Below are 14,887 nucleotides of genomic sequence, written 5' to 3'. Positions count from 1 at the left end.
AATGTAAAAGTAAATGTAAAAATTTCCATGCTAACAAGAAAGAAAGGTAATTTCCTACACAGTGAATGAGATCCGTCTTTAGAGGCAATCAATCAGGTCAGAGACTCATGATTCTTGACTTCAGTGTGGTGGCAGAAGTATTCATAGCCTTTCACAAGTTCAGAGTTCAGAAGTGCCCACGTTGTTTTACAAATACTCTTCTGTGAAGATTTTTGTCCTTTTGTTCATAAAGGATAAAACTGTCTTGCAGCGGTAAATGATAAAGGTTAACATCAGAAGCAACAACATACGTATTTTGCATTAATGCAAACAGAAGAAGCTGAAAGAGGTGTGAAAATTACGATTCGATATATTCACTTAACATTAACACCACAAAGACTACATTGTTGCATTAAAAATGACTATGCACTGGCAGACATTTCTTAGGTTCCTTTCCATAATTTTAACATGAATGGTACTTAATGCAGTTAATAAATTAATGCATTAGAGATTCTATAGCTGCCTCACTTTAATATGTTTTTGTAAAACAACTTTTCATTTTCATTTAGGCACAGCCACTCCATAGAGTCTAATAATTTCCTCCTTTGCGCTTTTCTTGAATCTGTCATCATTGGCGGATATAGTTGAAATTAATATCCTGAAACAAACCTTAAAAAAAAAAAAAAAACAAAAACTCTGAATGCACAGCAAATGAATTTCCTGAAACTCTCTTTCACTATTAGAACACAGGAGAAGCCATATCCTGCTCTGTTGAGGATTGAAAACATCTGATCAGCATTTCTTTTGGCTGTGAGTTAAACAAAAGTGTAAGCAAATACTTAGGAGCACTTCAGCATTTAGACGTCAATCATATGGTTCTAATCCCTAGAAATTGCATAAACCTCTAAATCCTTCACCAGAAAGTAACATGTATTTTATCATTTTCAGAATGAACTGGAATTTTGCAACAGGGACGGATGGATAGATGGACAGACAGACGGTTGAACATATGGTTGAATGCTTGGCGTATGGTTTAATAAACCCACCCAGCATGCAATCAAACCAACTAACCAACCAACTGAACCAATTCAATTACAGTTTTTCCTCTCCACTGTCACTACATACATGCTCGGTATGAGGGATTGCTGTACAGTCAACTAAACAATGCAGGTGATTCATGCTGTCACTACATGCTTGTTTAGTAAGAGTGAATACTGCCAGTTAATCACTTGATGCAATCTGCTGGGTTTCCTTAGAAACCCTTTGAGCTGTTCTGAATAAAGAGCTTACTGTACTGTTTGACAACCAGGATCAGTTCTAATGAATATGTGATTGAATCGACATGTTTTATTGAACTGAATAAAACAAGCCAACCAACCAACTGAACTATGGATCTAACCTGTAAGACCATGATCATCCAGCCAACCAAACTAACCGGGCAGTCAGTCAATCAAAAACAAACCAAGCAACTGGTTAAGCAAATTATTTACCAAATAAACAAAAGTTTGTCCCTTTAAAAAAATTATATTTGAGAAATAAAAAAAAAAGGATATTGCAGAGCCAACCTACAAATCAATCATCATGAGTGATGTCAGTGTAACTTCTAAGATAACATAACATCAGTAGTGCTGGAACAGGGGGGGCCCCGAGGGCCATTGGCCCCCCAACTTTACAGCCCTGCCTGTCAGCTGGTTCCACCAAACATGTACACAGGCTGCACCCAACACTGACGAGCAGAGACTGACATCGATCTCTGAGTCTGTACACAGGTAGAGGCACAGACAAAACCTACAGCATTCTGATGCGGGCCAAATCCGTAAAGGCTCCAGAACCGCATAGCAGTCATCGGAGGGTTTATGCACATGTGCCAGCTGAGGGTCGGGCTGGGATCATGAGGCTGCCTGACACCTGCAAAAAAAAAAAAAAGACTTTGGCTCTGATCCGGTCCGCGTCTGGACCAAATCTGCCTGAAAATGAAATAAGAATTCTGTATTTGTGCTACCTCTGGCCCGAATGCAGTATTTATAGCCCCAGTGAGCTAAATAAAAAAATTTAATAAATAAAAAAGAAGAAAGGAAAAAAAAAACACTCCTATGGTGGTGAGAGAAGAAAAGGAGTACTGTTATCTGAAAAAGAAAGAGCAAAGGGATGGGTCAGGAGTGAGTGGGTAAAGCTGACCTCTTCCACAGCTGCAAGACGTGTGATTGCAATGCTAACTTGCTCCTATCCAACTCTTTTTGCAATAACACAGGGGAGAGAAAGGAGAGCTCAAATGTTAACACCTGTTATTCCTTCCTTTATACGTAAGAGAATAGGACATTCTTCTAAGACTGAGGCTGACAGAATTCTAAAACACAAAAAAAGCTTAAAGGGAGTGCAAAAAAAGTCAAATGGGAAAGCGTGTACTCTTTGAAAACAGCTCGGGTTTTTTTCTGGTAGCATAGAAAGTTAATGAGACTCCCTTAGAAAATGGCATTGCACTCTGAACAATTGGGAAAAACAAACAAACAAACAAACAAACAAACAAACAAACAAACAAACAAACAAACAAACTCCCATCTACCATAATGATAGAAAGAACGGTATTAATTATTGAAAAGAGAGATGTTTTATAGTGCTCCTGTTCTGGGATTGAACAAGACTGACTACATTGATCCAGTTCATTCAGAGAAGTTCCAAACTATAAAGCGAACCCTTTCCCTTCCAATTTTTACCAGTAGATTTGAGTTTAAATGAACCACAATGGAGCACAACTGAGATCAAATAAACCGAATCAATACATTTACTTTAAAACAATAACCAATGGCAATCTACTAAACCTTCCCCGTATAAAAGCCGAAACTAAAATCAGACCTTTTATAGTACAAAAGATTGATTTTGCTGATGAGTATGAACTTGTAACACATCCCCTTGACAACCTGCAGTGGATCACAAGTCAAGTTGTAAATAGCATTAGCCTAAAGGACATAGAGCTTTATCAACCAGCCCCTGGCATTGTCTATGAACAATCCACAGTCCTTGTAGATAAAACACCAAATTTGTTGTAATCACAGTTTTGTTTTATGGGTGCAACACATGGCAAATACACCTGGATCAGCAGCAGTTCCAAATGACCTCAAATACTGTATGTCGTTTTGAAGGGTTGAGATAGCTGAATTTGTTACACTTGTGTTAGCCCCCCATGCTTGGCTGGCTGTTTTGCAAGGGCGTTCAAGGATATTGTGCAGGAATGTGAAAACAAGGTGGACACCATTTACTTTACAAAGATGTCCTACACCGGCACCTGAAGAAAACTAACATCCCAGAAAGGCTTGGGGAAGCAACAAAGCACAAAATAACAACAGAACCGCACTTTAGCTTCTAGCATACAAACTGACTTGGGTCTGCTGGTTAAGAGAATTCATGAGCCTTAAGAATCAGGTTTGTGGGCCACCAAATGACCTCCTCTGACTAAAACAAGATAAACAATCACATTCTTAAGGATGGATTGCCTTACTGTCTGAAGATTACAATACAAGACAAAATCCCTCTCATAATAGCACCGCGTAAGACATTTTTCCTCACATTTTCTTATAAAACAAATAAATCACATGAATCCCTAAGTTTCTCTCTCTCTCTCTCTCTCTCTCTCTCTCTCTCTCTCTCTCCCTCTCTCTCTCTCTCTGTGTCTTTTACAGTCTGGTAAAGGTCCTTATCCATTGGGGACGTCAGACAGTTTGTTCAGAACAATTAAAACAAAATGAAACACAAACAATAAAATGTCACATGTCACAAAATGTCACTGGCAAATGCCTTTGGAGGGAGATGTGAAAACCAGAAGTTGCCTGACTTTTTATCCGGCCACAGCGATGGTGCTGCGGAAGTGGGTTACTTCCGAGAGGGACGAGTCAATCTCCATGGTTCAATTTCCAATTTCCCAGTTTGAGCCCATCTACGCTCAATATCATGATGCTGGCTTCTTGATGATAGGCCCACATATCCTATTCTAGCCATAATCCTAAATGCCACTTGACTCATTTTATGTCGAAGTACAGCTGGAGCTTGGATTGACTTTTTCTCTTGCATAAGTCAGTCACCTTAATTACGAGTCGTGATCAGGTTTTTAATTATTAGGAATCATTTCATAACATCGTAAGGGTGTTGATAAGTTTCAGTAATACTTCTTCTGACACGTTTTTCCATATAAATGAAAATGTTTGATTTCTTTTACATATATCTTTTTAATCACCCATTTAAATACAACTTTTAAAGGTTGTATTTAAATTTTTGAGAGATAAAAACTTTTGAAACAGGTATAATTTAGGACATCATATTTAACAAAGCACCCCAAATCCTTCATAAAGTGCTCCTTGGAGGTGTAGTTAGTACAGTGGCAGTGTTTGACTCTGCAAATATGACTTAAGGTGCTGGAACATATTACTAAATATAACATCCACAGGGTTCTCTGGTAAAAGTGCTCTAGAGCAACCTAAAAAGCACTATGACTTTTCAAATGTTCAAATAGCCTTAGGATCGCACATGTACACTTGCATTCCTCCACCACAGTTCGCGTGTTCTGTAATTCTGTACATTTAAATTATGCAAAATGTGGCTTAAATAAGAGTCCCTAAAACATGCCAGTTCACTCAAATCATTTGTCTCCTGGGCGAAGGAGAAAAAAAAACAAACAAAAAAAAACAAAACTGGAATCTTGTACAGTGGTCCAAAGTCCTCTTTTCACAGAGAAGTAAAGTTTGCATATCGTTTGCAAATCAAAGCACCAGAGTCTGGAAGAAGAGTGGAGAGGGACACAATCCACATGGAGAAGCTTCCACAGTCAGTGATGACTTGGGGTGCCATGTCATCTGCAGGTGTTGGTCCACTGCGCTTTCTGAGCCAACAGTGCCATTGACCATGACATTCTAAGCACTTCATGCTTCCTTCTACTGACATTCTTTATGGAGATGCTTATTTCGTTTTCCAGCAGGAATAGGCTGCCCACACTGGCAAAGGTACCAAATCATGCCGCCGTGTTGATGCAGTGGAAAAGGAGGCCAAACCAAGTATTGAGAACATAGAAATGAGAATACTTTTCAGAAGCCTGACATTTCTGGTTAAATTTAAATTTGTTACTGCTGTCATATAATATTAACATTTTCAGACAATGTGTCTATGTTATTTAGTGGAAACTAAATAATATAAGGATACAATTTCCAATGCATCTCATCTCAAGTTAGATGTTTGCAGGGAAGAACACAGCGAAATAAATATTCCAGAAAACGGTGTCAGTGAGACTGCAATTGGTGGATGGGTAGAGATCCAAAGAACTTTAAGAAACCGTTGCATTTTAAAACACAGCCCGCTGTGAGCACTTGGTATTTAAAGTCATTAAGGGCGTGTGGCTTTGAAAAATCGGAAATTAAAGAAAAAGGAGGAAAACGGGGAAAAAAAAGAATCCCTTTGTTCCTAAAATTTCTGAGGAATCAAACTAAGAGGTACAGATTCATGTCGCCTTCCTTTGCCGCTACATTCCCATTCATCACAGGGCCGTTTGAAAAGGCGTTGCTAAGAAAGCAGCAGCGGATGCAAGACGCTATTCATATTCCCAGATTTCAGAGTATCAAGTCGAGTGAATTCAAGACTTTTATCTTCTTTAATTATGCAAATTATACTCCGCAGATATTTTCTATCAAGACGAGAGGCCTTTTTCTTTTCTCTCAGCAATTTCTCTTTTTTCAATGAGCCGCCCAAGTGAAGCAGAGGGAAGAAGCAATCCTTGAAATGCACATTGCAGGAAAAAAAAAAAAAAAGTGCTATGGCTTATTTATCACTGCTGTTAATGAACTAGAAAATAGTTGGCTTTTTATTAATTTCATTAAACTGAATTTAAGTTTTTTTTGCCTTCCTGCTGAATCACATTTGGAAACACAACACAAAAGAGTATAACACTGTGACTTTTATTGGGGCTGCATGAAATGGACGGATTTCATTGTTATTAGCAGCGCCACTTCATAGTAATTTGCCACAAAAGACTCAGGCATTCTGACTTCTCAATAACAGCAGTCATTACCAATAAATCTTTAGCCCCTGTTCTGCTCAGCCGCTTTCTCCTCAGTAGCCAGAAGGTGATTCCATGTTTATTGAACAAAAGGTCTTTGTACTCCAAGCATGTTCATCACATAAACGATTGACAAACCCTTAATGCCCAATAGCATAATGCCCAGGAAGGGGCAGAAGAGACATAACATAACAACCTTGGGATTTTTGACACTTTGCCTCTCAAGAGTGAAAATTTTATTTTATTTATTTATTTTTTTTAAACTCAGTAAAATGCAGGTGAAGGAATATAATAATTACAAAACTGTCCGTTAAAAACGTTCTATGATTCTGACTGATGTGGATAGCAATGAGCTGGCAATGACGTTGCCATATACCAAGGTTTTGACAAAAGACCGTCCAAAACCACATTTTTTTTTTTTTTTCATTGTACTTTTTTCAGTCACGCCAGTGTTGAGTAACTTCTCCAGATTTTCTTATTGGCTTCATAATGCAGTAGAGAAATGCCACTCTCATTTCATGTTGCCTTGTCCATGGGTGAAGGCTATGAAACCTTGCCTTCACTCACAAGAAAGACAAAAGATAAGTGCTTGTCGCAAAAAAATAAAAAAATAAAAATAGAGAATCTGCCTGATATCCCAAACGAGTCCCACCCATCACTTCAATTACGATAAAACTGTCGTCCCGGACCTTTTTTTTTTTTTCTCCTTGTTGACCTCAGACCACATCCTTTGTCGAGTGAGAAAAGCTAAGCAAAAGCGGAACATGCAACCAAAGTGCAAATGGAGAATAAAGTTTATGCAGGTGATTTTTATAAGCTGGAGAATAGTGATGTTTTTCTCCATCAGTGCCAGAAACAACAAATACGAAAGTAACAGGAAAAATCTATTGCAAGCTTACCAATGACTTAAGTTGTGCAAGGATTGAAAAGTATTAAGAGTCTCACAAAAGATCAAGAAAAGCAACAAAGGGACCGAGGTCTATGGGATGTATTTTTTTTCTTTTCTTTTTGTCTGGAGTCTATAAACAAAAGGGAAATAAAAGCAGCGAAACAATTATAAAAAATGACAATGCTTTAAAAAAACAACAACACACACATACCTGCTGTGAAGTTGTAACTTGCTGAAAATCCCACCCCTTCCAGTTCTCCATCTGTCACAAATTTTATCCACAGGTATCGGCCACTACTCCTGATATCTGGTGGGCTGTGCTGACCGCAGTACCGCCCAAGTATCGGGGAGAAGCCAAACGGTCCATCGCGAACCTCAATGTTGTCAAATTTACATTCCCAAGAGGACTCAATTGAATAATTGTCCTCGAAGTGTAGATCAATGCACTGTCTTGGGGGTGCTGGAAAATAAATTGAAAAGTATTAAGCACAAAGTATCATTTCATAGAGTACAGTCAATATTTTTCATTGATATTGATAAAAACTCTAGCTGTTTAAGTAGCTTGGAGGTAATGAGATTTTCTGCGAGCTTTTGTGACATTGAAACACAATTATGTTTCTCATCAAAGCAGAAGCTTTCTCACGAATCAGTATTCAATTAAGTTACTTATGTTGAATATAAACCTGAGTATTTAACATTAACAACCTGTATGTTTGAGAATCTTAAAGCAGGACAGGAAGTAGTTCTTGCTGCAACTCAGCTACAAAAGCACTGAAGAAATGCTCAGCACTCTTATATTGTTTATGTGGCAGCATTTCGGGCACTTGGTAGCAAAAAGGACATTTGTAAACAAAGTGAATATATTCAACTGGCTAACTGCTAGCACTGAAATTTCACACTTATTTTAGAAAGCTGGTCTAGATTTGATCATCCAATCCAAATGCCTACACTGATCAAACTTGAAATTGATAAATCTATGCTATATATATATATATATATATATATATATATATATATATTTTTTTTTTTGAATCAGTATTTTACATTTGAAAATTAGAGAAATACAAATTGACTTAAACCTAGAATTAAATATTTGACACAGATGATTGTCATTGGGGAAACATGTATATGAAAACAGATCACATCTATACATGTGGGAACAGAAAGAAATGGTTTTGAAAATATTTGAAAAACGGTTTTGAAAATATTTCAGGGTTCTTTTCAACCCATCATGTTTTCATCATTTCATCATACTTTATAGTACAATCAAGTAGCTATGTTATGTTCAGTTGTTATAAAAATGCTATAAAAAATAACTTGACATCATAATTTGACACATCGAAAATGGCCTGTGTCTCTTTAAGAAGCTTGTGCTCTTTCCGATGCTCTGCTTTCAGCACGTAATTGAAACACTGCTCCTCTGTGATATCGTTTACAACCATTCTTAGGAGCATTAGACTGAGAAGTGGTTTGTATGATGAGCTCAGCAGACACACAGTTCCACCAGATGTTTGTCAAATGCTGCTGCTGCTACTAGTCTGGAGAAACTGTGTGTGGGAGGCGTGCACTGAGCGGTGGAAGCTCAGCTGGGATCTGCAGCTGCAAGGAGGAGCTTTGTGAGAGGGAGCGCTTAGGCACCCCCAATTGGCTGCCATGAGAGATTAAAGGATTTCTCAAACATGCATGAAACAATCAAAAGCAACACTTCACCAGGTATGTTTTTGATTTAAAAAAAAATAACATTATAACACGATATAAAGCTCAAAAAGTCAATTTTAACGTAACACCCCACTGGTTCCACCTTAAATGGCATCTCTCTTTGGTAAAACGTCTTTCTACATAAAAACAATTCTCTAAGGGGCATGTCTTGCTAGACGTTTACGCAAAATAAAAACTATAGCAGTGCTCTATTTGGTGGGGGGAAATCACATTTAAAACACCTTGTCTTTTTATCTATTTCTGCTACTGTGTATGTCATGATCATATTCACCTTCAAGGATATAAACGCACTCTGTGTTGGGGGGGTATTTGTTTGGGTAATTGGGGGAGGTGAAGAGTCCTCCTTCTGCTTCTTTTACCCACGCTCCACACTGACCTGCAGGCTTTACTCCAGAATTGTTTTTCACTAAAACAAGATTCATACACAAAAAAAATAAAAAATAAAATAAAAACCAGCAATAAATGAAGCTTTGAAAGGATCATATATATAGGGTATAAAAATATAGATTTTTGATGTTGAAATTACCTGTAGCCGTATCCTTTTTTGTTGCCCCAGACAACCCGAGTATGAGTAGACTTGCCACAACTGTAAGATCAGAAAGAAAAATACATATTTTATTGTTTGGCTCCTTTTTTTTTGAGGTTTGAGACAGTACAGTTCAGATTCCTGATACTGGCTCAATTCAGCAATGTGAACTATTCATTCTTTTTTTTTTTCCCCCCCCACACTAAAGATGATTTTTCAAAACATAACCAAAAGACAGGTTTGAGACATGCTCAATAATATAACGGAAGTACTTCTCTTTTTGAACTTGTTTCATTTTAATTTCAAATATTGAAAAGAACATGCAGCGAGAACTTATGACCTTCACTGCTAAATTTGCAGGCTGCAAAATGCAGCCTTATCATTATTTTTTTGAAATGATGTCAGCTTGATTTGTTGCTCGGATACTTAGTGTTCCCTTTCAGATGAGTTAAGGCTATGAAGAAAAAAATAAAATATACGGAGTAAGTGTGCTTCAGTTATAGTGTCTTACCGTGAAGGAAGCTGTGCCCATGTACCATGTCTGTTTCTTTCACAAACGGCTTCACACTCAACTAATTCCATTTAGATTTAGAAATACTTGAAGAAGAAAAAAAGTCAAAGATGAGAAGGATTTCTTCTTGCTAATTCACACTTTTATAAAACCTCTTACCGGAAAAAGAAGAAAAGAAAAAAGAAAACTCCTTAAACCTGTTAATTTGAAGTGAAGAAAAAAAAACTCATAAGAATTAATCACCAGTTTCATATAAAACCAAAAACAGTTCCGATTTCCATCCAAACGCTTCTAATGCCCCTTGGTGCTTTTGATGCACTGAAAGGATTAATAGTCCCTTCATCAGCCCTTCTCTAATCGCTCCACATTTGCGATCTTCTTTAGGGAGAAAAAAAAAAGCCTCGTTTTGTCCTCTTTGGTCCCTGTATCAGGAGCGGGAATCCTTCAGAAGCACGCCAGACCGCGCAACACTCATCTCTGCGGCGTTTTCTTGTAGTCTTCTGGGGTGCGTAAAATTGTCCAGAGGAAAGAAAAAAAGACAAACGAGTTGTGTAGCCTACATATAAGGTGAAATTTTATACGGGTTTTTTTTTTTTTTTTTTTTTTTCCTCAGAAGGTTGTCTGTGGTGATCTGAGTGCGCCTCTCTGCATTGGCTTCTGTGAAATGGAGAGTCAGCGTGGGTAAATGCGTGATCTCCCTCCTCCTTTCGATTCTTTCCTTTTCTGCGTTTGGCACCGACTGTTTAAACGTCCAATGCGCCACGATCATCACGCTGCCTTTCACGCGCGCTTTGTGAACTTCAACCACAGCACGCTGCGGGATCAGCTGCACGCGCGAGAAACAAGTGATAAACATAACAAAAACATAACAAAAACAACAAAAAAGCATATATATATATATATATATATATATATATATATATATATATATAACTTACGCATATACATTAATACATATACTGTATTGTTTATCATTGAAAAATAATTTAACAACTACTCCTTCAAATCAAAGCTGAACGTGATGGCGCATTTTTAAGGTTATTTGCAACAATAAAGTAATGCAGATGCATTTCAGGAAATCAGAATATCATAAAATTTAACAAAAAAAACCCCCCAAAAACGTCTCATACCTAAACATACGTCACAGTGTTTAATTTTAAACCTTTTATTTCAGTGAATGCTGATAATTATAGCTTACAGGCAGTGTCTGCGAACATTTTAATATTTTATAAGAACTAGTGTAAAAAAAAAAAAAAAGCAAGAACTCCTGGACTACTGCGGTGTGGCATAGAGGCAGTGGCTCTTGGCTGTGTTGAGGTGTTGAAGATGACCAGGATGCAGTGATTGTGCGTCAGCAAGTCTGCACTGCTGGTCAGGCAAGCACAGTGTTAAGCAGAGAGTGGCTTTGTTTGTGTGACAGGTGCCAGGTCCTACTGAAAAATAAAAGCAACAGTCAGCAGAGGTAGCTTGTCAGCAGAGGAAAGCGTGAAGTGCTTCAAAATTTCCTGGTGGATGACTGCTCTTTGGATTTGATGATACACAGTGGAGCAATGGCAGCGAATGCAATAGCTCCCCATATCATCACTGACTGGGAAAACTTCAAGTGTGATTCATCTAAAACAACAACAACAACAACAAAACCTCTTTGAAACACTGAGCAGATCCAGTCCTTTTACTTATTTGTCCCATTAATATGTATTGAAACACTACCCCTGTTTTAGGTGTGTGTTGAGGCAAGAAATGCTACTTTTGTGGCCATATTTTGGATATACTGTATCTTGTGTGTGGTGTCTCATAAAGCTCTACTCTTGCCACACTCCATACCTTTTTGATATACACAAAGTTCTTGGACAGGCTTCACAATTGTTCCTGCTGCTTGTGTATATTTGTACCACACTTTTTTCTTCCACTCAACTTTTCATTATTGTGCTTGGACATAGTAATTTTCATGGAAGAGTGCTTTTGTTTCATTTATTAAGTTGTGAGTTAAATTCCAGCTTCCTCCACTTCCACAAGTAATAAGATGTAAACTAATCTGATTGACACTACATAGGGACAATACATTTTGCAATGACATTGATTTATATCTACATAACATCCTTTATCTAAGATTTTCCACACCAGAAGTCAAATACTTATCCAACCGGTTGCAAGATTTCATGAGGTCTAAGATTTCATAGTGGTAATTCAACAATAACAAGTCTGTTTGGTCCTTATCAGAACTGGTGTTGCCTCTTTCCAAGAGTTGAATCTGCTAAATCTGTTGTTGAAATAGCTCTGAAAGTCAAACTCTGAAATTGCATACTTAACACTCCAAAATGTGGAGAATGTCATTTTGGACTCCACAAGACACATGACACGTTTAACCGTTGCATGTTATGCAAGATTTAATTTTTGGCATTTTAGTTTTCTGAAGAAAATACAATGGAAAAAAGCAATCTCTACTGACTACCCGATCTTTTAACAAGTACAATATTTTGCACTGCTGTCCTTAAAGCATTTGTATTAAACGTAGGCTAATCCAGTCCAGATTTGGCAAATCTATGCACAGATCTTGAGAGATAGAGAGTTGGTCTAAACTGATTGAGATACCAATCAGTTATTACTGTAAAACTAAAAAGTAAAAAGTCTGAAAAAGTACTGAATTTTGAAAGGAAAATTTTGTTGAAACCTCATAAGAGTTTTTTTTTATTATTATTATTATCTGCATGGCCAAACATGGGAAAAGCAATAGAAATAAATTGCTTTTTGAGGTTCAGCTCCCATAAACAAACAAGAGCTTCAAGCAGATATTTAATTTATCAGAGCAGTGCAAATATGTCAGTTTCATTTGTCAATACAGCCTCTCTGGGACGTATCATAAAACATTTAACTGTTCTTGAGCTTTGCTGCAACTCGGCTCTTGGTTTGCATGAATACTTTCCACATTTCTAAACTCTACATTAAAAAGTAGAAGATTAATGATGTTGGATGAGAAACATCACTTTTTACATTTTTTTTTTCATCTCACACTTTTGAGATTACTTTCCCAAGACAATCATGTCAGAATGTACCTATACGCTCCTTCACTGAGTGCAGCGGCTCTCGCACCTGATGACAAAGCTGATCAGAGGGTGCTCAGGGACAAGTCAGGGGCTCGGGAGCCCAAAAATAGTCTTGGCACTCAGGAGACAATATCCATCTTCTGATACTCCTGCTGCAGACGCAGCATTGGCTTCAGTCTCTCTTTGCACATACTGGTTGGTTTTACCTCACCAGTTTTGATCAGTGGAGGTTTTTGTGTTGGAGCACAACCACTTTGGCCTTTTAACCCTTGTTGTATTTTTTTTTTTTTTTGTAAAATATAAACTTAATATCGAAATTCATACCCAGGAGATTTGGTTTTTACATTGTATTATTAAACTGATTCAGTTTGGCAGCAATGATGCACACTTTACAGGTGCCGCACTGACTTAAATATACGTATGGGGAATCTCAGAGCTCTTTTCATCTGTTATTGACAGTGATTTAAAGAGACTTGGGATTGAGCCCTCCTTCAGATACATACACACCACATACACACATACATGCATACACAACAAGAACAAAAGTTTCTACCGACTTCCCTTTTCTTTACTTTAATGAATTCAGATAAATCTGCTGGGTACTCAAGATTGTTAGTCATCATTTGGCTGAATATAACTGGGATGCATCTACCTCTCAAAACTACATGTCTTACTTGTATCCAGCAAACTAGGGAACCGTTACACATCCGGTGCCCCCATCCAAAAATATTTGTCTCCTTCACGCTGGATATGTTGGATTTGCTCAAGCACCCTTAGACATCAGAACTGATGAAGATCACCTGGATCCCATAATAACAACAAGTTGGCTCATGTGTTATGTTTTCAGAAAAGCAAACACTTTTGTCATTGTGTCTATTTGGCTGGACCAAGGTCTGATGAGTAAATTAAGTATGCACCTTTAGTGTGACGCTGCCAGTTTTCCTTTGTCAGTGTAACAGGGGACACCCCTAAAGCGGATAAACACTTAGGCTAATGCCTCCTGGCCAATGGGACTCGAATTAACCCTATTAGTGACGCATCAAGCAATGTGCCGACCTAAAAAAGAAGAGAGGAAAAAGTATTTGTCATTCAAGGTGCCTTGTGTTTAATTAAGTAAAACCCAGCACCAATAAATGTTTTTTTTTGTTTTGTTTTGATTTTGCGGCCATGAAACAAAGTGTCTGCTGCTCTTTTTTGCTGCATTAGTTGTCTGGGTCTGTGTTGATAGACTGCATTTATCCTGGCTGTGCACCTGGAGCACCAGCAGGGAAAAATTCCATCAGACGATAGTCACATAAACTACCAGTGGCATCATTTCTGCTGAGGCGCTTTTGTTGGTTTGAAATTCTGAATCCAATTTCAAATCCCTTGGTGCTCTCTCTCTCTCTGTCTCTCTCTCTCTCTCACTCTCTCTTCTCTTGCCATCTCTCACTTTCTCTCCTTCTTCTGTTATTTTTCCTGAATGCTCTCAAAAAAACCATTAAAGTGTTTTGAATTATAGCACAAACGGAAATGTGCATAAACACTCCTAATCATACCAGCAAAGGGTAATATTTTTTTTTCATAAATCGAAGGAAAAAAAATGTGCTGTGCCTTTTCAAGCACATTAGTGTAATTATTTTGTGAAGGACAATAATGTAAATGTAATCACTAATCAGACGCGCAGTAAAAAGCAATTTCCTATTTGTAATGCTTATGCTGGATTTCTGAAATGATCAATAAGCTAATTTGATTTTAAAATCTATAGAAAAAAAATCATTATTATAGCATCCTTGTGTAATAATCTGCGGGTGTTTGAACTTTTGGTTTCATTTGGCTGTCCATTATCTTTATTGTTTATTTACTTATATTTTGTACTTTAGTTTATTCCATTGTGTTTGTACTTTCATGCTTTGACTCTTATTTGTGCAGTTGGAGTTCTCTCTTTAGATTATCGTTCCTTCTCTTTATTTTGTCAGCTTAAGTTTTTTCCCTTAATTTCTCTGCTTTCTTTATCTTTCACCTTTCTCTCAGCATGCTGGCTCGCTCCCTTCTCAGCTGTTTCCCATCCTTTAATTTCTCTCTGTCTGCACTTTCACTCAGCTGTTTGGTTTCTTTCTCACTTTCACCTCTCCCCTCAGTACTTAAGCTCTTTGGTTTGTTCCACTCCTCAGTGGCTCTTTTTGTTAAATTACCCGTTCTG

The 14,887-nt window shown here is 37.6% G+C and overlaps 1 protein-coding gene across 1 annotated transcript; it reads right to left on the bottom strand.

Annotated features, from left to right (window-relative positions):
* Positions 1-2,303: 2,303 nt before the first annotated feature.
* Positions 2,304-10,441, bottom strand: LOC106952253 (neuropilin and tolloid-like protein 1). The gene is made up of 5 exons (XM_015040257.1): positions 9,662-10,441; positions 9,151-9,210; positions 8,896-9,030; positions 7,117-7,365; positions 2,304-2,326 (listed from the first exon to the last, which is right to left on the bottom strand). Exons 1-5 carry the CDS (start codon positions 9,687-9,689, stop codon positions 2,304-2,306), a joined length of 495 nt encoding a protein of 164 aa, XP_014895743.1. The 5' UTR covers positions 9,690-10,441.
* Positions 10,442-14,887: the final 4,446 nt, after the last annotated feature.

Source organism: Poecilia latipinna, unplaced genomic scaffold (assembly GCF_001443285.1).
Source record: "Poecilia latipinna isolate Pla-1442-1.1 unplaced genomic scaffold, P_latipinna-1.0 Scaffold503, whole genome shotgun sequence".
In the NCBI taxonomy this organism is placed as follows: domain Eukaryota; kingdom Metazoa; phylum Chordata; class Actinopteri; order Cyprinodontiformes; family Poeciliidae; genus Poecilia; species Poecilia latipinna.
Note: the sequence above shows the minus strand (reverse complement) of the source record. Positions and strands in the feature narration are given on the sequence as shown.

Coding starts and splice junctions, on each gene's coding strand:
- LOC106952253 (XM_015040257.1), bottom strand. CDS start 9,689: ATGGTACATGGGCACAGCTTCCTTCACG. Junction 9,211..9,661: donor TGGGCACAGCTTCCTTCACG/GTAAGACACTAT, acceptor CTGATCTTACAG/TTGTGGCAAGTCTACTCATA. Junction 9,031..9,150: donor AAAAAAGGATACGGCTACAG/GTAATTTCAACA, acceptor ATCTTGTTTTAG/TGAAAAACAATTCTGGAGTA.